Here is a 24,629-nt window from a genome sequence, read left to right as displayed (position 1 = left end):
AGGATGTCATAGTCCATATAAAGTGTGTACATGGGGATGTTAGGCCCTACCCTCTCGCACAGGTAACAATGAGACCCTATGATAAGGAACCGTGCACCGTAAGGGTGGGAGTGGTAGATTCCCTGCCGGAGGATGTGATTCTGGGGGTGGATAATCCGGGGTTTATGTCCCTCTTTAAGAAGTCGGTATCTTCAACCGCTGCGACAACCCCTAGGACGGTAACAATCCTTATCTCTCCTGAACCCTGGGTCACGGATCGCAGTTTCCGTTTTGCCCAAGCAAATGACTCCACTTTGTTCAATGCCTGGGAAAGCGCACACATGTCCGAGAGTCAGGACTCCCCTATATATCCGAGATTTCTCATAACAAGGGATCTCCTATACCGGGTGGAGGTAGAAGGGGGGAACCCTCAATTAGTGGTGCCCATGTCTTTCCGAGACCAGGTTCTCTTCTTCGCCCATACCCATCTCACCGCCGGACACAGTGGAACAGAGAAAACCACAGATAGCATACTACGGTATTTCTACTGGCCCGGGATATATAAACAGGTGAAAGACTATTGTTTGAAATGTGAGATTTGCCAGCGACGGAACCTACATCGTCCCCCAGCAGCTCCTCTGGTCCCCATGCCCATTGTAGGACGGCCCTTCGAAAGAATTGGTATGGATTTGATCGGACCCCTGCCGCGCTCCTCAAGAGGACATGTATACGCGCTGGTAATAGTCGATTATGCAACACGATTTATCGAGGCCTTCCCTTTGCGGACCCCAACAACAACGCATATAGCCGAAAAAAAGATCGAGCTGTGCTCCAGGGTCGGATTTCTAAAGGAGGTTTTAACCGACCAAGGCACCCCGTTTACGTCGAAATTGATGAAAGAAGTCTGTAAAACATTAGATATACGACACCTACGGACATCGGTATACCACCCTCAAACGGACAGGCTCGTCGAGAGGTATAACCAGTCACTGAAAACCCCCCTGAAGAAAATGCTTTTGGCTGAAGGGTCTGAGTGGGACCGCCTCCTGCCATTAGCCCTCTACGTATTGAGAGCACAGAAGCAGAGCAACCTGGGGTGTTCAGCCTTCGAACTTCTTTATACAGACTTCCGAGATCCTCACTAGAAATGACCAAGGACGCATGGGAAACGGAAGGCGAACAAGAACAAATGCCCCTGCTCGACTATACACAGCAACTCCGGTCCAAAATAGGAAAGTTACGAAGCCTGGCCTATTCAAACCTGGAGTTAGAGACAGAAGCAAAAACGATATTACGATAAGGGCACGAAACTCCGAACGCTAAACGTAGGGGATTGGGCATTGATCCTACTTCCGGCCTGCGCCAGCAAAGGTAAAAATGAGTGAAAAGGGCCTTATGAGGTGGTTGGTACGATTGGAGACCCACCTATCGACTGCGACTTGCGCCATCAAAAATACAAACGTACCATATCAATTTATTAAAGAAATGGATAGGACCACCACCAAAAAGTGCCAACCTACTCCTACCCCTCCCACAAAAAGAACCCTCCACCTTGAACGAACTAGTTATCAGTGACGATCTTTCACGAATAAGACAGCAGCAATTGAAGGAAACTCTACTCCTGTTTCAGGACATTTTCTCGAACCGGCCAGGGAAAACTTCATTAGTGGAACATAACATCGAGACCCCTGCTGGAAAGAAGGTGAAACAAAAACCCTACCGCATCCTGGCGGCTCGACGAGAAGCCATTAAAAACGAAGTCAGAGAGATGCTGAAACTCGGGGTGATTCGACCCTCCAAGAGTGACTGGGCATCACTGTGAGAAGTTGGCCTGGTATATGATGCTCACTAGTTAAAGTGATCACCTTGTACCATGCCAAGCAACCCTTATGGTGTGGTTGTAAGTCAACCTTTTCGGACTAGCTGCCCTAGTGGTAGCGTAGGCTAAGCAGTCTTTGAGGCTAAACTCGTGAAGCGTGTTAAGCCAGCTGTTTTACCAAATGCAACCCCCTTTTATACCAATGAAAGGACACCACACAGATATATATTCAAAATATATATGTATTTATTTCTCAAAGTAACCCCTAGTCTCTTTATGAGCACAGGAGCACAAATCGTCAAACAAGATTATCACAGAATACACAGAAGTTGCACTTTATATGGATAGGCCCTGGTGGCCACTCGAACCATATACTAAAATAGTGGTATAAGTACCACGAACAGAAAAGGGAAAAGGCCTAGGGCCTCTAGAATCGCTGGGCCTACAAGGAGCTAACGTCAGTTAGTGACCAGGAGGTCCACGGGTGGCGTGTGCAGAGCAAATAGTCACACGCGTGCTCCCATAGGTTTCAATGGGTGCGTAAAAAGTACAAAGTTACTGCAAAGGAGATCTTCCGGGTTGACTAGGAACTTAAGATTTGGAACACAGGCACTAGAGATGTATTACTACACATGGGCACCGGAGTACCAGCTTTACCTCACCCACAGGAAGCGGGTGCATAGGCCTCAAAGTGCGTCGGGTTTCTTCTATCTGTTCCGTGGAGCTTGAAGACAAAGATGCTGCAGGCGGTCGGTCCGGGAGAGATGCAGTGGATCCAAGAGTGGATCGGAGATGTTGAAGACCTGTAAGCAGAGGGGACAGTGTTCACAGTCACTAGCCAGTGACCAGCGTGGCACCAGGTGGGTACCAGGCGATGTCGGGTGCAAACAGGTGATGAGGGGTAGCTTGTCTCCGCAGCCACGTGGTCCCTGAAGGTCGACGACGTCCAGGAGTCGGCTCACGAGCTGTCCCACGCAGGCTCTCGCTGTCGGCGGTGTCGGCGACTTGATCGAAGCAAACAAGCCTTGGCAAAAGCAATTGCAGGAGGATTCGGAAATCAGCTGTTGGTTCTGACCAGCAAGGTCAGATGGATTGCTCCTTTGGAGGGGAGCAAGGGCCAGTCTGGAGCAACCAGACCAGCGGTGTTTGTCGTAGATTTCGTCGCCAAGATGGCCACTAGCCAGCGGGCCAGCAACCGGTTAGGCGCGTCGAGTGGCAAAATGCAGAAGGGCCCCACGCAGATCGTGGAGATGCTGGAGGGCTCACCTTTGGTGCAGATGCTGCTCGAGGGTTGGGCTTCTCAGGACCCAAAGCACAACTTGGAGGGAGCCTCGGTTGTTGCACTTGTCAGCTTGTCGTAGTCGTTCCAAGATGGCTGGCTCCACGTGTCTCGGTGCCTCCACGGGTCTCCTCTTTTCAGGGACTGTGGATCGGGCGGTGAGAGGTCTGGAGGTCCAGGTCTTGTCAGTCTCTGGGCTCGGGCTCCGGCGGGAGGCGGCGGCAAAGCAGACGTTGATGCGCTGGATGGTGCTTGCGTTAGCAAGGTGGTCACTCCCTGACCACAGGGGAGATTTTCTTCAGTCTTCTGTGCAGCAGAATGTCGAAGTTCCCGTCTTCTTCTTAGTTTCAAGTTGATTCCAGGATGTCTGAAGTCTTAGGACACAGCTCCTACCTTTATTCGGATTCTAGGGGCCGGACTACCTGCTAGGTCCCTCCCTATGGGTGGGACCAGGAAGGGGGGTGGTTACACCCCCAATCCTTTGTCCAGCTCGCCCCAGGCCCGGGACTGGTGTGCCCCAGGACCGGTTTGAACTGGCATATGCACCGAGGCTCCTTGTGAGCCACAGGCATGTCTGGTTTCTTTCAAGCCCTACCTGACCAATACACAAAATCCTGTCTGGGGTGGTGCACGCACCTCCCCTGGCAGGAAACCCTTTGTCCACACCTCCCAAGCTGGAAGGACTCCCAGCAGCAGGAGGGCAGACTTGTGTCTGTGGTGGCAGCATCCATTTTGTGGAGCTGAGGCTATGTCTGATTTTACCCGGGTTTCAGGTACTGTACATGTCGTGTCCCTCTAGAAGGGTGGAATGCTAACCCCGTCGCCAGAATTGGCGAGGGGTTAGTATTCCAATTCGTATGACACCTTACTCGACATGTTTTGATAAAGCCAAACCAAAGATAGCATTTAACCGCGAGGTTCATAATGCACTTAAGAGTATATGGTATGACGATATCTGGAAACAGTAGAAGGAAGTTGTTCCGACCACTGCAGACAGGCTCAGCTCATGCCAGAGCACCATCTCACATGAAACCAAGCACTCTGCCTTCAGGATTGTTAAGGCCTGCCATAGGAGTGACTTATAGGTTACCAGGTGTCCCATTTAAGGTTAGGTATAGGTATACTACACCTAAGTAAGAGGTGATTACACCAACTTACCCCAGCTGAGTGATCAGCCAGTTGTGTCAAATTGTTAGGCCAAGCCTGGGGTGGCATAATACATGCTGCAGCCCTTGGCAGGCCTTGGGTACACCAATGCCCTGGGTACCTAGTGTACACTGGTACAGGGGCTGACAGGGTGATCCAACCAATTGGGTATGTACCTAGGGTACATGGAGTCCATTTTAAAGAGAGAACAGCCAGGCTGAGATCCTGAATAGCAGGATCTCAGGCCAACTAAGTCGAAAAACCAGCTAGACACTAGGCAAAAATTTGGGGGTAACCATAGTCAGATATCCACCTTCCTACACAACCCCCCCCCAAACGAAGGGAGATAAGGCTGACCTTGACCAGGTAAGCCTATATTGCCCAAGTGGCCATATAAGGAGGAACCAGCACTGGCATGGTTAACCCCTGTCTCATGGTCCACTAAGCAATCCCTCACCCTAAGGGTATCAGAGGGTCTCCACCATAGGGAATCTCTACCTTTGGTGTGTCTTGGCAAAGTAAAAGGCTGGTGTTGAGATGGAGTACTGAAGTGAGTGTCCTCAAAGTGAGGCCTCAGCTTCCTCCAATCCCCCTCCACCATGGATGCCTTTCTTTCCTTAACTGAGTTGCACTGTGCTCTCAGGGTCAGCCTCTGGCTACCTAAAGCTGGAGGCTGGGTCCCTTTTGTGGGCTTACTGGAGGGACAGGTCAGGTTTGGGGCCCTAAGGTCCCAGGTTTGCCTGTGCCCAACAGAATCCCTCTGGGGGAGGTCCCTAACTACCTGTAAAGGAGATCCCTCAGGAATGTTTTTACCCATCACCTGACTAGGGCTACTAGCCAGGCAATCCTCATTCTTTTGATGGGGGGGTTCTTGTGGACAGGGGCCCTCTGGGGGTCCACTGGCCTCCCTGACCTCTGCAGCCCTGGGCTGACTGAGGCAGGGTAGAGAGAGGCAGGCTACCTGCACCAGACTGGGTCCCACCTTGGAAGGGGCCACTGACATCAGAGGCTCTGCCAGGCCAGGCCTGGCTACCTCTGGGGCAGTTCCTTCACAAGGGGTGAGGTCAGATCCCTGAGGAGGCTGACCTTTTCCTAATGTCTGGGGAGAGGGAGACTTTTCTTCCTCCCCACTACTCTCAGTTTGTGTGGAGTGATCCATTGTTTCAGGCTTCACTACACCTATGTCAGTCTGAGTATAGGCTGAGACCATTACAGCCTTGCCAACCTTTTCAGGGGGGCACTCAGTTTGTGTTTGAGCTGTGACTGTCACAGCTCTGCCAGTCTCTACAGGGAAGTCTGTCTGTGCCTGGGCTGTGGCTACCACTGCCCTTCCAACCTTTTCAGGGAGGAAATCTATTTGGACAGGGGTTGTGAATGGCACAACCCCCCTACCCTTTTGTGACAGGCCTACCATTTTAGAATGGGTGTCTTGTTCAACTCCAGCCCAAGCTGAGAGTTCTAAGTCATTCCCCAGTAAGCAGTCTACAGGCAAGGTTGGGGACACTGCCACCCTTTTAGGGCCAGTGACACCTCCCCAGCTGAGACATACCTCTGCCATGGGATGACTGTTCTGTTTGCCATCAATGTTGGTCACCTGGTAGGAGAAACCAGGCAAAAGCTGCTCAGAGGGAACTAGCCAATGGGCCACCATTGTGATGCTAGCTCCAGTGTCTCTGTAGGCCTCAGCTTTTGTACCATTGATGTAGGGCTCCTGTCTGTACCTACCCAAAGTGTTGGGACAGGCAGTGAAGTTGGCAAACCCCATGCCACCATCACAGACAAGAGTATCTGCTGCAGGGGAATTGGCTAAGCCAGGGTCCCCCTGTGTTCCCCAAGTAAACCCACCCAGATTTCTGGGGGCACTCCCACCACCTGGGGGATTACTGCTGACAGCAATAGGTGGTGTGACAGGAGTAATTGGAGGAACAGTTTTGTTTTTAGCCCTTGGGCAACCGCTGTCAGTTTTCCAATGCCCAGGAGTTTTACACTCATGGCAGTAGGGCTTTTTAGCTGTGGTAGAGGAGGGAGCTTGGGACCCACCACTCTGTGTGGAGTTTTGGGGCCCTGAGGAAGGTTTCTCTTTTTCTTTATCCCCACCCTTCTCTTGAGGCTTGGTGGTATCTTTCTTTTGGTCACCACCCTGGTTTTTAGGCCTGATCCTGGTCCTGACCCATTTATCTGCCCTCTTTCCCAATTCTTGGGGAGAGGTCAAATCTGAGTCTACCAGGTGTTGATGGAGAAGCTGGTTTTGACAATTACTTAAAATCTGCTCTCTCATCATCAAATTGTACAATCCTGTATAATCAGACACCTTACTTCCCAGCAACCAACCCTCCAGAGCCTTAGTGGCACATTCCACATATTCAGACCAGTCCTGAGTCTGTGTCTTCTGGGTGTCTCTGAACATTAACCTGTACTGTTCAGTGGTTAAGCCTAACCCATCAACTAGGACACTCTTCAGGACTCTGTAATTTCTGACATCCTCTTCTCTAACAGTGAGGAGTCTATCTCTGCCTCTCCCCTCAAAGGAGAGCCATAAGATTGCTGCCCACTGGTCTTCAGGAACCTGCTGCACTTTGCAGGCTCTCTCAAGAGCAGTCATCCATTTGTGGATGTCATCCCCACTTTTGTAGGGGGGCACAATCTTGGACAGGTTCCTATTGTCAAAGACCCTATCTTTGTCCCTAGGGACATTGCTGCCACCAGTGGGTATAGACCCACTCTCTCTATGCTGCCTAGCCTTGCTCAGTTTCTCTTCCATCAGGGCTACTTCTAGCTCCTGCTTCCTGATCCTCAGCTGGGCTTCTTGCATCTTGGCCTCATGTTCCCTCCTCTGAGGGGTGGTCATCCTTCTCCTGGAGTGACCTTGAGAGCCTCTAGAGCCATGGGAAGCATTGGAGTCACCTGAGCGATTCCTTTGCCTTCCAAGCCCTGTGTTAAGTCCACTGGGGAGATCCAGTGGGTTGAACCCACTGTCAGTCCCCAATAGCCTTGGTTTAGCTGGGCCAAGTATAATACTTGGCACTGGGCTAGTTCTCCCTTCATCCTCACTACTGTCAGTATCCTTTTCACTCTCATCCTCTGTGGTAGGCATCCCATCTAAGGGGTGACTATTGGGAAGGGGTACTTCAGTGGCATCTTTAGAAGGGGGGCCTCCTGTTCCTGTCCCTAAGGGGGCTAACTGGGAAGCTTTCTTGAGTGCTCTCTGATTCTCATCATTCTGTAAGAGCTCTCTGAGCTCAGCAGAGTTTGGGTTCTTGGGCTGTTTAAGGCCTCTAAGAGTTGCCAAATGCCTGAGCTCATTCTGATTAAGGGTAGCAAAGCTGGATGGTGCCCTCTGGGGGTCACTCTCAACAGAGATGGGTACAGTGGACCCCTCTGCCCCGGCCATTGCTCTTAAGTGTGGGTGGATGTGTTGCAATCTACCTACACTTGGGTTTACCTACTAAACCTATCTAGTAGTTGTAGTCAGGGTGTGCTACTCCCTTTGCTCTACAACAACTAAGTTCAGTAGAACTTAAGTATATCTAATCTTGTTTTATATGTACCTACAGGTACCTATGTGATCTTTCAATTGGTAACCAAGAGATTACAATGGTAAAACACAGCAAGCTCAAATCCAACCGCTGCTCACCAATGTGAGAAGTTGGCCTGGTATATGATGCTCACTAGTTAAAGTGATCACCTTGTACCATGCCAAGCAACCCTTATGGTGTGGTTGTAAGTCAACCTTTTCGGACTAGCTGCCCTAGTGGTAGCGTAGGCTAAGCAGTCTTTGAGGCTAAACTCGTGAAGCGTGTTAAGCCAGCTGTTTTACCAAATGCAACCCCCTTTTATACCAATGAAAGGACACCACACAGATATATATTCAAAATATATATGTATTTATTTCTCAAAGTAACCCCTAGTCTCTTTATGAGCACAGGAGCACAAATCGTCAAACAAGATTATCACAGAATACACAGAAGTTGCACTTTATATGGATAGGCCCTGGTGGCCACTCGAACCATATACTAAAATAGTGGTATAAGTACCACGAACAGAAAAGGGAAAAGGCCTAGGGCCTCTAGAATCGCTGGGCCTACAAGGAGCTAACGTCAGTTAGTGACCAGGAGGTCCACGGGTGGCGTGTGCAGAGCAAATAGTCACACGCGTGCTCCCATAGGTTTCAATGGGTGCGTAAAAAGTACAAAGTTACTGCAAAGGAGATCTTCCGGGTTGACTAGGAACTTAAGATTTGGAACACAGGCACTAGAGATGTATTACTACACATGGGCACCGGAGTACCAGCTTTACCTCACCCACAGGAAGCGGGTGCATAGGCCTCAAAGTGCGTCGGGTTTCTTCTATCTGTTCCGTGGAGCTTGAAGACAAAGATGCTGCAGGCGGTCGGTCCGGGAGAGATGCAGTGGATCCAAGAGTGGATCGGAGATGTTGAAGACCTGTAAGCAGAGGGGACAGTGTTCACAGTCACTAGCCAGTGACCAGCGTGGCACCAGGTGGGTACCAGGCGATGTCGGGTGCAAACAGGTGATGAGGGGTAGCTTGTCTCCGCAGCCACGTGGTCCCTGAAGGTCGACGACGTCCAGGAGTCGGCTCACGAGCTGTCCCACGCAGGCTCTCGCTGTCGGCGGTGTCGGCGACTTGATCGAAGCAAACAAGCCTTGGCAAAAGCAATTGCAGGAGGATTCGGAAATCAGCTGTTGGTTCTGACCAGCAAGGTCAGATGGATTGCTCCTTTGGAGGGGAGCAAGGGCCAGTCTGGAGCAACCAGACCAGCGGTGTTTGTCGTAGATTTCGTCGCCAAGATGGCCACTAGCCAGCGGGCCAGCAACCGGTTAGGCGCGTCGAGTGGCAAAATGCAGAAGGGCCCCACGCAGATCGTGGAGATGCTGGAGGGCTCACCTTTGGTGCAGATGCTGCTCGAGGGTTGGGCTTCTCAGGACCCAAAGCACAACTTGGAGGGAGCCTCGGTTGTTGCACTTGTCAGCTTGTCGTAGTCGTTCCAAGATGGCTGGCTCCACGTGTCTCGGTGCCTCCACGGGTCTCCTCTTTTCAGGGACTGTGGATCGGGCGGTGAGAGGTCTGGAGGTCCAGGTCTTGTCAGTCTCTGGGCTCGGGCTCCGGCGGGAGGCGGCGGCAAAGCAGACGTTGATGCGCTGGATGGTGCTTGCGTTAGCAAGGTGGTCACTCCCTGACCACAGGGGAGATTTTCTTCAGTCTTCTGTGCAGCAGAATGTCGAAGTTCCCGTCTTCTTCTTAGTTTCAAGTTGATTCCAGGATGTCTGAAGTCTTAGGACACAGCTCCTACCTTTATTCGGATTCTAGGGGCCGGACTACCTGCTAGGTCCCTCCCTATGGGTGGGACCAGGAAGGGGGGTGGTTACACCCCCAATCCTTTGTCCAGCTCGCCCCAGGCCCGGGACTGGTGTGCCCCAGGACCGGTTTGAACTGGCATATGCACCGAGGCTCCTTGTGAGCCACAGGCATGTCTGGTTTCTTTCAAGCCCTACCTGACCAATACACAAAATCCTGTCTGGGGTGGTGCACGCACCTCCCCTGGCAGGAAACCCTTTGTCCACACCTCCCAAGCTGGAAGGACTCCCAGCAGCAGGAGGGCAGACTTGTGTCTGTGGTGGCAGCATCCATTTTGTGGAGCTGAGGCTATGTCTGATTTTACCCGGGTTTCAGGTACTGTACATGTCGTGTCCCTCTAGAAGGGTGGAATGCTAACCCCGTCGCCAGAATTGGCGAGGGGTTAGTATTCCAATTCGTATGACACCTTACTCGACATGTTTTGATAAAGCCAAACCAAAGATAGCATTTAACCGCGAGGTTCATAATGCACTTAAGAGTATATGGTATGACGATATCTGGAAACAGTAGAAGGAAGTTGTTCCGACCACTGCAGACAGGCTCAGCTCATGCCAGAGCACCATCTCACATGGAACCAAGCACTCTGCCTTCAGGATTGTTAAGGCCTGCCATAGGAGTGACTTATAGGTTACCAGGTGTCCCATTTAAGGTTAGGTATAGGTATACTACACCTAAGTAAGAGGTGATTACACCAACTTACCCCAGCTGAGTGATCAGCCAGTTGTGTCAAATTGTTAGGCCAAGCCTGGGGTGGCATAATACATGCTGCAGCCCTTGGCAGGCCTTGGGTACACCAATGCCCTGGGTACCTAGTGTACACTGGTACAGGGGCTGACAGGGTGATCCAACCAATTGGGTATGTACCTAGGGTACATGGAGTCCATTTTAAAGAGAGAACAGCCAGGCTGAGATCCTGAATAGCAGGATCTCAGGCCAACTAAGTCGAAAAACCAGCTAGACACTAGGCAAAAATTTGGGGGTAACCATAGTCAGATATCCACCTTCCTACAATCACCTATTGTTATGGTGCCAAAACCGGACAGATCCCGTCGTTTTTGCATGGACTTACGAGCCCTGAACGCCATCTCTACGTTTGATGCCTATCCCATCCCGCGGGTAGATGAGCTGATCGAAAAACTGGGAGAAGCCACATTCATAACCACGCTAGACCTAACAAAGGGATATTGGCAGGTGCCCCTTAGAGAAGCCGATCGGAAGAAAACAGCGTTCATCACAGATGAAGGGTTGTTCGAGTTCACCGTACTACCCTTCGCCCTTCATGGGGCCCCTGCTACGTTTCAAAGACTTATGAATGCCGTTCTACAACCCTTCCCATCATTCAGCTCAGCTTACCTGGACGACATAGTTGTATACAGCGACACTTGGGAGGAGCATCTGAAACACCTAGAAATGATCCTCACTGCACTACAAAAAGCCGGACTACACAAACGCAAAGAAGTCTAGAGCAGCGTTTAAACGAGTCAATTATCTTGGCTTTGTGTTAGGTGAGGGCTCCATCACACCCCAAACGTCCAAGGTCCGGGCTATTCAGGGAACCCCCTTTCCCCGTACCAAAAGAGACCTGAGGGCGTTCCTGGGGCTTATAGGCTACTATCGTAGATTCATCCCCAACTTTGCAGACACAGCTGCCCCCCTTACGGACCTTCTGCGCAAGGAGGTAAAACCCCGAGAATTCCTACAGCCGAATCCTAATGCTGTGCGAGCCTTTTCGGACTTGAAAGACACGATCACAAAACAGCCAGTGTTATTATCCCCTAACTTCTCCAAGCCCTTTATACTGGCCACAGACGCCTCAGATCTGGGTATAGGAGCGGTATTGTCTCAGGAGGGAGGAGATGGGCTCGAACACCCCATACTATTTGTCAGCAGAAAACTATTCCCGAGGGAGGCCAAATATCCTACCATTGAAAGAGAATGCCTGGCCATAAAATGGGCCATAGATAAACTCCAATATTACCTGGAACGTAAACCGTTCATCCTGAATACCGAGCACGCCCCCCTGCAATGGATGTATAAGAACAGGAGTCAGAACCCTAGAATCCTACGCTGGTTTCTATCATTGCAGCCATACGCTTTCACTATCCGACACAGGAAAGGTAGAGATAACGGGAATGCGGATTACTTATCTAGGGTCTTCCCTCTCCCAGAACGGGAGAATCCAGGGGGGGAGGAGTGTGACGGCGCGGAAGAGACAGTGGGAGCACTCACCCCTGACTGGAACTGCTGGTCAAAGGATGCCTCTTTGACCCCTTCTCTCCCCCTGCAGCAACCCGAGGTACCAGGACAACAGGAAGATTGGTATCCATATCGGCCACAGGACTGGCCCGTCGAAACCGGACAGGGCTCCTTTAATTTCGCCTTTCAGGACGACGAGACTCCTCCCACCGATGACGTCACGTTGTTAGGATACACAAAAGCCGTAGAAACCCGGAAGGAGACAGACGGCGTTTCCCTGGAGGTTGAAGGCGATTTGGAGTGGAGAAGGACGGTTCGAAGAGCGCGGAGAAGAGGAAGTAGCAGCACGTTGGAGGAGAGGAAGGAAGGTGACGACCCCGACAAGCCAGGAGGCCAACGATATCACGAAGCGCCCTGCCACGTTCCCTGGGGAGGGGCGTGGCTCGAGCAGGTACGTGGAAGGGTAGCGGGCTGGCTGGGCAAAAGCGCCTCACCCCCTCAGTAAAAATACCCCCTCGCAGTGCCCTATTTGTATCCTGTCACCCTACCCGGTTATCACCCTGAGCACGTGCACCCCTTCACAGCAAAAACGCGAGAGCGCATCGAAGCACTGGGTTTCCTTCACTCCCGGCCCCTTTCTCATCGGGTCTCCCGACCACAGTCCTAATCCCTGGTTTTCTTTCTGTTTCTCTGACCGGAGGGCCATCTCCTCGAGGGATCCGTACCACAGACTCGCCAGCACTGACAGGGGACTGTCCCGAAGACCGGATAGAACCGCCACAGACGAACACCTCCCTGCGTGCGCAACAGACAGCGAAAAGGGACAGAGGACCAACGGAAAACCAATTGTTTCACGGGACTGTGTTAAAAAAGATACTGCCTAAAGCTACGAATAAAACCCTAAAACCAAAGTACCCTACTTGTTCGCCATCTCCGTCTCACCGGCCCCGCCACAGTCCTCTTGATCCTCTGCCACGAAAGAAGTGAAATCTGCCTTGTTGCAGTGAACCAAATGCCCTCACCGTATCCTTCTTAATACCCTGCAGGGCATCAGCCACGTGGCTGCCAAATAGATTTTCTCCGAAGGGCATGTCTACTATCTTAGTCTGCACTTCCGACCTGAATGAGGTAGCCTTAAGCCATCCCTGTCTGCAAAGTGCTTTGGCTCCTGCCATTTGTCTGAACGCCACCGCTGATATATCCATGGCTATGTCTATGGATTCCGAAGCTGCTCTAGCTCCATCTTGTAAAATTAGTGTAGCCTCTTCCTTCTTATCCTCCGGCAGATGTGATAAAAGAGGAGCTATATCTGACCACATTTGCCTGTTAAAACGGCTGGTTATGGCAAGCGCATTCGATGCTTTAATAGAAGCAGCCGCCATGACTGCAAAGCATTTGCCTGTACCATCAAGTTTCCTTCCTTCTTTGTTAGGAGGAGCTGAACATGTAGCCGATGGATTCTTTGATCGTCTTTGTGCAGCTTTCATCACCACAGACTCTGGTTGGGGATGTCCAATAAGACATGCCAGGGAGGATTTTGGAGCCCGGTATTTCTTATCTATTCTGGGAACCGAGGCTGTGACAGAGGCCGGATTCCTTATAATTTTCAACCCTTCCTCCCATATATGTTTTACCATGGAGATTGTCCTTATTGATTTCCTAGAATACTCTCTGAAATCATATAGGAAACATTCCGTTTCCTTAACTGGTTGAGGGAGATCAAACCTCTTAGAAGCCTTTTCCATGAGTTCATGGAATCCCAGGATGTCCTCCGGTGGAGATGTCGTCGGGGAGGGTGACGGCGATGGAGAAGAAGGGATAATGTATTCGTGCCATTCATCCCCCACAGGATCTTCTTGGCTCAGTTCTCCTTCCTCAGGTTGGTCTTCAACCTCGTTGTCAGCTAAGTCATCTCTGATGGTAATGACTTTTGGAGTGAGCACCTTCTGCACCGGAGGCGGAGGCTGCTTAACCGGAGCTTGCACGACAGGTTGCTGCTTACTTGCAACGTCCAAAGAAGAGGTATTGGCTTCAGGGAAGCGATGATAGTAATCGTTGATCATGCTTCTGAGATCCGATACCAGTGATAGAGTCATGGACACAGACTCCTCTCTGACACCAGGTGTGTTAACCTCCTCCTCCTCGTAATCGTAGGATTGTTGAAAAAACTCATATCTTTTTGAAGCAATTAGAGGTCGATCTTTAAAAGAGAAATCCTCCTGCATTTCTTGGTATTCCTCCTCATCAGTGTCCTGACTTTTGATTTTCAGTTGAGAAGGGCTGTATGCGACTTTCCTCTCCAGACTCCTGCATCTCAAGAGGTAAATTCTACATTGCCTGATCTCTCTGTCGACGACCCTGTCGACGGTCGTAACCTTCTGATGGAAATAGTCGTCAGCAATCTATTCATTGGGGATTTAAAAGCGGTCGTCGACGGGGCGATCGTCGACGAGATTGATGGTGGTGTCAAAAAAGTAGTCATCGACGGTGTTGTCGCCGTACCAGTCTCGTCGACGGTGCCGTCTTCGTAATCGCCATCAACGAGGTCGTCATCATAACTGTCGTCGTCGACGTGGTCATCAACGTCTTCGTGGACGGAATGGTCGTAGAAACTTTTTTTTTCGTCGATGGATCCGACGACGGAGCCCTCGCCTCTGAGGACTTTTTAACAGGAGTATGAGGCAGAGAGGAAAACGATGACTCCTTTTTTTTTTTTTGATTTACTGATTTTCTGCTTTCTTAAATCAGATTTCGCCTCAGAAGCTCCTCTAGTCAGAATCTGAAGTGGCATTTTTCTTTTGCAGCCACAATAGCACACGTGCCTCTCTATCCTTTAGTGTCTTAGCTGAAAAAGTCCTACAATGTTTGCACTCCTTAGGGACGTGCTTTGGATAGATGCAGTATAAACAATCCTTGTGGGGGTCCTCAGAGAACAACCTGGCCTTCCCACAAGACCTACAGGGTCTGAACAGCCTCTTTTTAGAGCTTTCAGACATTTTGAAGAAAGCTTGAAGAAAAAGCAATACCTCAGTTCCAGAGGAAATGCTGTAAATACAGGTCAAAAGTTCAATCAACTGCACAAACTGAGCAAAGCTCAGGGAGACGACTCCTCGCATGACAGCGGTTGGAAATCTGAGGAATGGTGGCTCTGCTGGGGAGTGTGATCTCAGGGCTGGCGTCTCATTGGCTGGCATTTGGACCACATAATGATGGTACTGTGCTACCCAAGTCTATGCTTATCTATGGTATCTAGGCAGTTTTTTCTTTTTACTGCTATTTATTTCCTTTACCGTGAGACTCCCACCATGAAAGATTAAATACTGGAGAACAATACACACACAGTACCCACTGCCAGTAGCACATTATTACATACCCACCACCCAACCAGCACTACTACCAAACATCATTCTCACAGCATTGTTTTAGCAACTGCCAGCAGCACAGTACCAAACTCGGAATCACTCTACCCTTCCATAGCGCTGGTTTACCAACCCCCAACACTGCCCTACAATCCCCAAGCCTAACACCAATGCACTTCCATCACCACCACATTGCAGTGACCCTTAAACACACAACCATTTTAACAAACGTTCACCTCAAAATAATTAAGTCTCCTACTAGTGTAGCACTACTGAAACACAACAATGAAAACCTACTATTAACCATAAATCCACAAGGAAAAGTGCAATATCACTCCTCACCGCCACCCAAAGCTACATTACAACAATGGTGGAGCAGTCTGACTTCATTTGGGATGAAAGCGCCACTTGAGGCTAAGCGGGTCCATGGGGCCAGAAGGTATGCACTACAGGGACAATGTGACAATTTTGCAGATATACAGCATAGCCTCCTTGAAAGCATCAAACTGATATGGACTTTACAATGGCCAGTGAAACTGTGAGCATCTGCTTCATATTAGGAATCAGATTCAAAGAAGGCGGCAAAGCCAGTGCCGGGATTCTGGAATGCAGACCTCCAAAGAGGTGGAGCATCCGGACCCAAGAGTTTAATTTTCTTTTCCTATACTTTTTCAACTTGTCATTAAACTTTGCATTCAACTTACCAGAATAGAGCACCGCGGACCGGGACATCGCTGCGATCTCGATCAAGAACAGCCAAGTTTACTTGTTTAGTAACGTGAAATTAGGCTTTTTAGGTCTCGCAGAACTGTGTTGCAGCGCGCATGCGCCGCTTGCTTTGCAAGGCTTTTTGTAATCGGGATATTTCAGAAGTGGAGTTTAAGCCCCACCCATCATTCTGATTGGCTGGCGTCATCGTTTATGGTAAACGCTGGCCTCGGATTGAAAATTAGGCTTCTTTGTTACCGTCCTGTCTCCTTTTTGGACGGGCCCATCAGGACTGGATCTTCTACTTGCGGCATGACGCTGTCTCCTTTAATTACGGACGGTGGGCACTTATTTTTTTCAGCCGGCTTTGCAAATGATGGCCGTGTGTAAATGTTTGCATAGCGCTTTTACTGCCACCCCACCCTGCGAGTGCTGTGTGGGGCAGCAGCTATTGTTAAAGTGTAAGCGTGATGCAAATATAAACAAGCAGGCTGCCTTTGCAATAGCGACAGCTTGTTTTGTATTTGCAGTGCGCTATGCGCGCTTTCACTTTTACAATGGGGCTACACCCACCACTAGCAGGACAGGCTCTGCAGCTCATCCCAATTTTTTTTTTTTTTTTTAACATTGAATATTGGCGGCCGCGCGTCTTATGCGCAGCTCACCCAACTCCTTATCTTTAATATTAGCCGCAGTGCTGCATTTAAATTTCACTCACTCTACAGCGCTGCCAGGCCTCACGTCACCCGGCCGAGGTAGTGCTGTGCTCCAAACCGAGACACCCCGGGGACCTGCCCTCATTGGTTGCTTGATTACTGGCAGTGGCTGTGGTGCCGCAGGGAGGAAGGGGGGATTATGTGACCACACGTCCTGGAAGGAAGTGAGGTCGGCCGGGGATTCATGAAGCGGGGACTGGAAGCATGCTGCACGCCGGCGGGCAGTCACTGTTTCTGGTAAGTGGTGGCTTCCGCGACCCGGTGTCCGCATTATACCAGACAGTGTGCTGACTACGCACAAATAACCATCGGCATCAGCATCATGGTGCCTGAGAGGCCTCGGCTGGGCTTTGGAGTGCACAGACGGTGGCTGCGGCTCACCCATGAAACCGAAGAATGCCCCGCGTTACACTGCTGCAGCGGCCTGCGGGAGAATCCGAGTGGTACTGATTGCCGCCAGTTTGAGTTGCCGCGCTTCCCTGGCACCCCTGCAGCAAAGAGTAAGTAAAGTGCGGTATCTCTGCTTTTGTTTTAAAATCGAATAACATTTACTTTATAATAAATAGCGATCCGAGCACTGATTGGTATAATTTCCCCTAAAGCCGTTAGTCAGACAGTTACACTCACAACAATAACATAAGATGCATGATGTAAAAAAATGCTAGGGCACTGCACACTGTTTGAAATTAATCGCACTGTATATCCCACAATTGTAGAATATCGTTTATTAGAGGGGCAGGCTCCTTTTAATGTTCATGACTCGACAGTGAGTCTGCTGTTCTGTTGACTCAAAATAACACCCACCAAATGCCATACAAATGATGTAACATTCGTTCGTCCGGGTTAGTGTGCGGTTTATTCCAGATCGGGACCGCAGTGGTTGTACATGGATGTTAAAGTTATTTATTTCCGGTAAGGATCACAATCTCCTGTGTTATACTGAAAGGTTGTTCCAAAGCGTACTAAATCACTTAAGGTGTCTGAAAGTGTCATGTCGAAAGCAGTCAGAGAACAGAATTCTCCAAAGAATCCTATAAGTTTAATTTACTACTAAATATGGAAAACACTGCACTCCAGTTGCTGTTCTTGCATTTCACCATTGCCCCTCCTCATTTCACTTGCCGGGCCTTTGGTACAGGGAGACAGTTCAACTAGCCTCTCCCTGCCAGGCCGGGCCAGACTGTGAACCGAAACCAGCCCTGGCAAAGTGCTCGGCCGGCCCCCAAAGGGGTTGGGGGTGTGGCCAAGCTGTTTACCAGGGTCTGTTTCGGCCGATTTTGTTACAGGGACCGATTTTGCAGCTAAAACGTCCCTGTAACAAAAACAGCCCGAGGGGCCCAAAACTGGCCCCCACCCTGGCGGCCCACTGGGGAAATGCCCTGTTACTCGCTACGGCCAGTCCAGCCATGCTGCCAGGGCACAGGGCATGCTTGAGTATACCTGTTACAGGCACAGTGTCGATCGCGCGCGAAGCGGGACAGGATCAGGAAAGCCCGCATTAACTACACTTCCCAGAATCCCCGCGCGAACGTCACGCAACCGCGTCTGCCATAAAGGCGAAAGCGCGACTATGCAGCGCGTCGGAAATTCTGCTCGACGACCGCTGTTCTGTTCGCGCTCGAAGAGCCTTGATCCTGGGAGTATCCAAGCTTCGAGTGTCCTGGGAAGAAGGAGCAAGCTTCGTCGTTCCCTGGTTGGTGAAGGTTCAAGCCTGCCCTGAAGGTCCGGTAAGGGTGCAGTGTACCAATTCCTTCCTGCTGCTCCCGCTTTATTCGTCCGCCCCCTGCTCCATTGGTGAGCACTTCTATGGCTCGTGCGGAGGAAGGGAGGGCTGCCGGCTATTGATGCACGCATTGCTCTCAGCTGACACTACCGCCCGTGATATAGCAGGAGCAATCTGCATAAGCTCCGGTGCTTTATTTTTACAAATGCACGATGTCTAATGGGGAATAACTGTTGCTGGGCCCCTACAAAAGACCCATGTATTTACCAGCCCCAGTGAGACTAGAAAAAGGACACTGGTTATAGTGGGCATGAACATCGTTCTTCTGGGCCTTTGTGCAAAATGTATATAAATGCCTTTGAGCACCCAATGGAATCCATGGTGCAGTAACCTGGATAATTAAGTTGCTACAGTTCATGCCTTGGAGAAATCCTACCATTCTTTTGTGATCTGCATTCATGTATGTTGATGTGCTTGTGACTCTATTTTTCAACAGGGATTATCCGAGTGGTAGCGGACTACGCTCTATCCCTGTGAGGCAGAGTGGAGTCTATGTCGGGGTAGATTCTGGGGAGAGCTTCTGCGTTCTAAGTCGAATATATTAGCGAGATATCTGTGCAAGCTCTGGTTCCAATGTGACGTTGTCCTATGACTGTCTTGTTTATTGTATGTATCCCACTTTGCAGTCAACACATCAAACCGAATGCTTAACGTCTTCGCTAAGAGGTAGAGGTGACTTGATATACGAAGGCCGTTCTTTTTCTTTACAGGTATAACACTAACACCTGTTTCAATGTCCCTGTAACAAGAAGAGTGTAGCGAGGAGGTTAGGGAAAGCGGAAGGGTGCTAATATTGATTCTTGTGTTTTGCAGAGCTCCCTCCCTGCTGTCCCCTTCCTTTCCTTCCCTCGCTTGATCCTCCCGCTGACCTGTGCCATTACGGCTACTAAGGCTTGGGTAGATCAAGAGGTGGACCACACTAAGCAACAATCCGACCCCGAGGACTGAACCAACGTGACAATACCCAATATGACTCTTCTGTAGTTTTAGTGGTCTCGCCTCAGGTAGGATTACCTTCTTTCCATTAAAAAAAAATACTGGTCAGTTGCTGTTGTTTAAAGAGTCTGACAGACCCGGTTATGATACTAAATAGGATTTTAAACAAAGCCGTATATATTTATTTGTAACATCACTTTTTCCTACCTGCCCCAACAGCCAAACTATGCCTTAATTTATCTCCAATCTAGCCTTTAACCTAATTATCCCAAACAGGCTTTACTCGAAAAATCAACAGTGTGCCTTGATCAATCAAGCCACTGACCGGCGCCCTGTCTGCCTTACATAACTAAACTATCCCCCTAGCTCCCCACCAGCCCTCCTGCTCTCACTATAAATGATCAACGTCCACTGCTTTGTGCTGTTCCCTATCCCAGCCCCAGTTAATAGCTAGTGCCTCCCTCCGCTTCCTCTCCCTCCTTCCCGGCTGCCCCTGTTCACTCCCCACACATCTCTGTTATCTTCCACTGGGACTGCCCACTCTCCTCTATTTATCTCCCTCTTCTCCCTGGAAGCCGTGCTCACTGGAAGGAAAAAAACAAGCATTTGCAATTCAATAGGTCATACATATTAGTGACAGTTTGAGCTATTGGTGTTGCAAATCTAAAATGTTTGTTAGATTTATTTACTTTTTTAAATATTCCAGCAGTGGCATAGGTAATAAAATAAAATCCACGAAGCAAGGCAAGGGTGCAGTAGCGTATGTGGCTAATAAAGGTCCCTTTACAACTCCACAGGGTCACCTAGTAACAGCCTGTGGCACTACACCCATTCTTTGCTTCATGGAATTTATTTTCTTACTTATGCTACTGCTGGTTGAACAAAAAAGATCTAACAAATTTCATCATTTGCAACGCCAATAGCTCAAACTTAACCTAATGCGAGACCTATTGCATTACAAATGCTTGTTGTTCCTTGGTGGCATTGGCAAGTATCAGGGAGCATGCGTCACAGGACATGAAGTCTAGTTTAGACCTCAGGTAACACGGGCAGACGGTGTGCTAATTAGTGACAGGCATCTGCTTTCGACACGTGTAACATGGTTCGAAGCCTGTCATTTTCCGTGGAGACATCCATGCACACGGCATAACTCGCAAGACTTTGGGAGTAACTTAACTCCAAAAGAGTGGAGCACCAGGTCCACATCAAACAGTGCAGATAATCAGGCACTGGCGTCATACGTGAAGGGGAGGCGCTCAGAGGCGAAACTGAGTCTTCAGGGAGTCCCATGGCGCCACCTACCAGCACGCAGGAGCTATTGCAAGACTCTGTAAGGCATCTGAGGAGAGTCGAAAGTTGAGGAATCTGTGGTTAAAAGTACTCCTCACAAAAAGAGTAAACAATGACAACCATTAACATGATGTGACGTTTATTACCCAGCTGGAAAGAAGGCAGAATAGTGCCAAGTCTGCACATTTAAAAGGTAAAGTTAATGCATTACTTAAACTCTTGGCTTACATTTCCAACTATGTGTCAGGAACAAAATTAAACCAATTTGAAAAAAAGTAACTCCAAATTTACACGCACATAACTAGGAAACATTGTGCCAACATAAGAAGCAGAACGGTAATACAAAATAGAGGAAGAGAGAGGCTGAGGGAGCCTGGACACCGTCATATTGCATCCATTGAAACAAAAGCTTTTTTGCCAGGAAGTAAGTACAGCAGTACCACAAACAAGAAAAATACAATCCTGAAGGGGAAAATAAATGTAATAATGTCAAAGAGGCGGTTCAGACATTGAAACATTTTCTACATCCATCTTAACACGTACAACGGTGATACATAGTAATACCTACCTCTTAAAATCTGGTAAAGAAAAACTTTGACATGATCAGAGCTGAGAGGTTGAGGGGATACTATAATTTTGTGGAGGTCACTCTGCATCAATTCTGTGACAACGTATCTTGAAATTGATTGTTAAGGAAAACGAGGTATTCTGGTATAACATTACAGTAAAACCAACATACAACCGCCATTCTACATACAGTTTAATAGCGCAGAATGAATTTACAACACGTTACAACAGCACCATCTACAGGAATGGCACAGAATTGAAATCTGTATGTACACACCCTCATTTGAACTGAAAACCTAGTTAACTGAAGAGGCTATTAAACAAAAATATTTACTGGGAATGATACTCAGGAGCGGGAAGCTCTGATCTTTCATGAATTCAGATTTCACACGCGGCTATTACCTCTTATTGCCATCTGCAACACTCATGTACGGCTATTCTCGGCAGATGTGCGCCCATGTTTGAAAAATCTTTATACTGCATGTGCGCGTCTGTTTTATAATTGTTAAGACTGAGCACCCTCTTTCCCTTTATTTTTTTGTTATAGTGTCACTGTAGAGTTTACACTTCATGCTTTAGATAAATAAAGAAATGTTGCAAACAAAAATACATTTGCTGGTTTGAGGAGATTTTCAACAGTCACAGAATGTCACAGCTTGTTAATCACGGTTTACGCTTTACTGGGAAAAATGTCTTTCCTGCTTAGAACGGGTCCTACATGTCATAGTTTTAAGTCTTAGAGAAAATAATTGTATATAATTTCCTAAAATACACAGACAAGCGTTGGCAAGATCAATAGGTCTATCTTTAGATTTAATGGACATCATAGGAAATTAGGATTCTTACAAAGATAAAAGAAAAGTTACTATTGGATTTGAATTACTGCTCCCTGAAAACAATTTAAACACACAAGAATGACTAGAAAAAAAAATACAGAATGATAAGAAAAAGGCCCTGGCACAGTAAATTGTTGGTTCACCATCCCTTTTATTGTAGTGCACTTAATTTTAGGTACATTTGCAGAGGTAATCAAGGAAAATGCTGTAATACTAAGCGGCTAATAAGTAAGCAATTTTACGATGCCCTGAAAAATTTGGTAGTCGAGAGTCTGGCAAACGGATATCTGTGTCTGATAAAGATTTTGAAGAATTAAACACCCAAAAACTTTAGCAAAAATAAATTTTCAGTAATGAAACTCTTGTAGATTTCCACAGTTTGAATAAGGGGACGAGGCAGCATGGGAAATTCTTTGAGTGCACCTTATGTTCTGTTCCCGCAAAATACCCCACCTCTGCCTCGATGTTTTTGAAAAAGAGCACAGGTTTCCCCTTCTTCTGAAGCTGTATTAAGCTGAAGAAAATGCCAGACTGCAGTCTTTTCAATTACCTAATTTGAAGGCACTCAATTGACCGACATCGCATGGAAGTGTAAGTATCCACTGTAAAACCACTGCTTGCGGCCTAGACCAAGCCCTAAACAGGCACTTCTGAGCACAGGACTATTTGTCGACACCATCGCCCTGTCCACGGGCACCCTGCCTTCCTCCCAATCCTGAGAGTCTGGTGGTCCAGACTTCAACCCCTAGGATAAATCCTAGTTTGTTCCCTACCACATCACGGGATAAGCAATCTAAAAGGCTGGATATCTTGGGAACGAGGATTTTTCTCTTCCACCACTCTGGGACTGCAGTGCTTATTGGGCCATTATTACCACACTGTGGGATATGGTTCTGCAAATGCTGCCTATAGTCTCGGAGGAGGCCCATACACTCCCAAGCTATTGCAGACAAGAGAGATGTAGCGAAGTACACCATCGGATGCAGATTGGGTACGACCGACTCACTAGACAGAAACACTGCTTCCACAGAGGCGCTCCAACGTCATGCCTGGCTGAGGACAACTGGCTTTTCTGAGGACTTCTAGACATCCCTTATGAACATGCCCTTGGATGGAACTTTGACTTTTTGGCAACAAGGCAGATTTGGTGTCTGAGTGTTTCAAAGAAGACACCGCTGGATTATTGGGGTTCACCATGGTCCCAGACAGCCACATTCAGCCTCCCCCCCTTTCCATTGCTACAATAGGGGCTTTCAGCAGCGTTCTTTTCCCCCCCAGTCACCAAGGCTGTGGCTGCAGACGCAGCTCCCACAAGTCTTGTGGGACTCAAAGCCAGAAGTCGACTCAACCCAATGGGCAATGCCCTTTCCCTGGCAGGTGCAACTTCCAAGCGTCTTTAGTTTGCCCTCCTACCGTCATGAGCACCCGGTTGGTGGCAGGATTCGACACCACCTGCCTCAATGGCGGGAAATAACTTTGGACAAAAAGGTGCTTTTGATTGCCTACTGGGGCTATGCCCTGCCTTTCCAACAGACTCTGCAACTTTTGATACCGTCCAACTATCGGCTGACGGAAGAGCACCTCTCACTCTTAAGACAAGGAGTATTAGCTCTTCTGGCCAAAGGAACTATCAAGGAGGTGCCAGCAACAGAAGTTGGTTGTGATTGCTAATCTCGCTACTGTCTGGTCGCTGAAAAAAGATGGAGGCCTCTGTCCTATCCTAGACCCATGTCCTCTCAACTACTTCCTGAAAAAGGAAACATTCAAAATGCTCACTTTGGCTCAGCGTCTGTCTACACTTGATCCTAGAGACTGGATGGTAGCACTGGACTTGCGCTATGCCTACTGCCATAGCCCCATCCTGCCTGCCCACAGGCTCATAGTAGGCCAAGAGCATTACCAGTTCGCTGTGATCTCCTTTGGCCTTGTCAGCGCCACACGGGTATTTACCAAAGTGATGGCGTGGTTGCAGAGGTCAGGGGTTCCAGCCTTGTTTTACCTTGACAACTGGCTGTTGAGGGCGAAATCACCCTAGGCAGTTGTCTCCCACCTCCAGACTATGGTGGACCTCCTGCATTCTCTGGGGTTCACTATCAACATGTTGAAGACACGCCTTACTTTCTGTCAGATACTCCCTTTCATCGGAGCTATTCTAGATAAGTGAAGTTTTGAGCTTATCCTCTGGCACAGCAAGTCCAGCAGATTCGAGCTATGATTCCAATGTTTCAGCCCCTATCCTGGAATTCGGTGAGACAGAATCAGTGGCTGCTGGGTTTCATTGAATCCTGCTAGCAAAACATGCAGGCTCTTCCGTGGGATCTGCAGTCCCAGTGGGCATAGCATCAGGCAAATCTCTCTGACCTGGTCCCGATATCGAAGGGAACTGTAAAATATCTGCAATGGTGGCTCATGGAGCACGACGAACAAGTTACTTACCTTCGGTAACGCTTTTTCTGGTGGATACAGTATCTGCCTGTGGATTCCTCACTTTGTGAATATCCCCTGCGCCAGCAACATTCGGAAACTTTTGTAGCAGTCCACGCCGATGGGGTCGAAGATGACGTCACAGAGACACGGCTCCGCTCGCGACTCCACTGACGTCACCGGCTCCATAAGAAGACCTCCTCGGCGTGATGACG

At 49.0% G+C, this 24,629-nt stretch overlaps 1 protein-coding gene across 1 annotated transcript in view; it reads right to left on the bottom strand.

The window, feature by feature from the left end:
• The window catches only part of NLK (nemo like kinase), a 1,424,501-nt gene that overhangs the window by 702,879 nt on the left and 696,993 nt on the right, over positions 1–24,629 (bottom strand). Inside the window, exon 4 of the mRNA XM_085649870.1 lies at positions 21,156–21,262. Coding sequence (XP_085505996.1) covers positions 21,156–21,262 — 107 coding nt within the window. The remainder of the gene's footprint in view (positions 1–21,155; positions 21,263–24,629) is intronic.

This window comes from Triturus cristatus, chromosome 3_2 (assembly GCF_964204655.1).
Source record: "Triturus cristatus chromosome 3_2, aTriCri1.1, whole genome shotgun sequence".
Lineage (NCBI taxonomy): Eukaryota > Metazoa > Chordata > Amphibia > Caudata > Salamandridae > Triturus > Triturus cristatus.
This window is presented reverse-complemented; position numbering and strand designations above follow the sequence as displayed.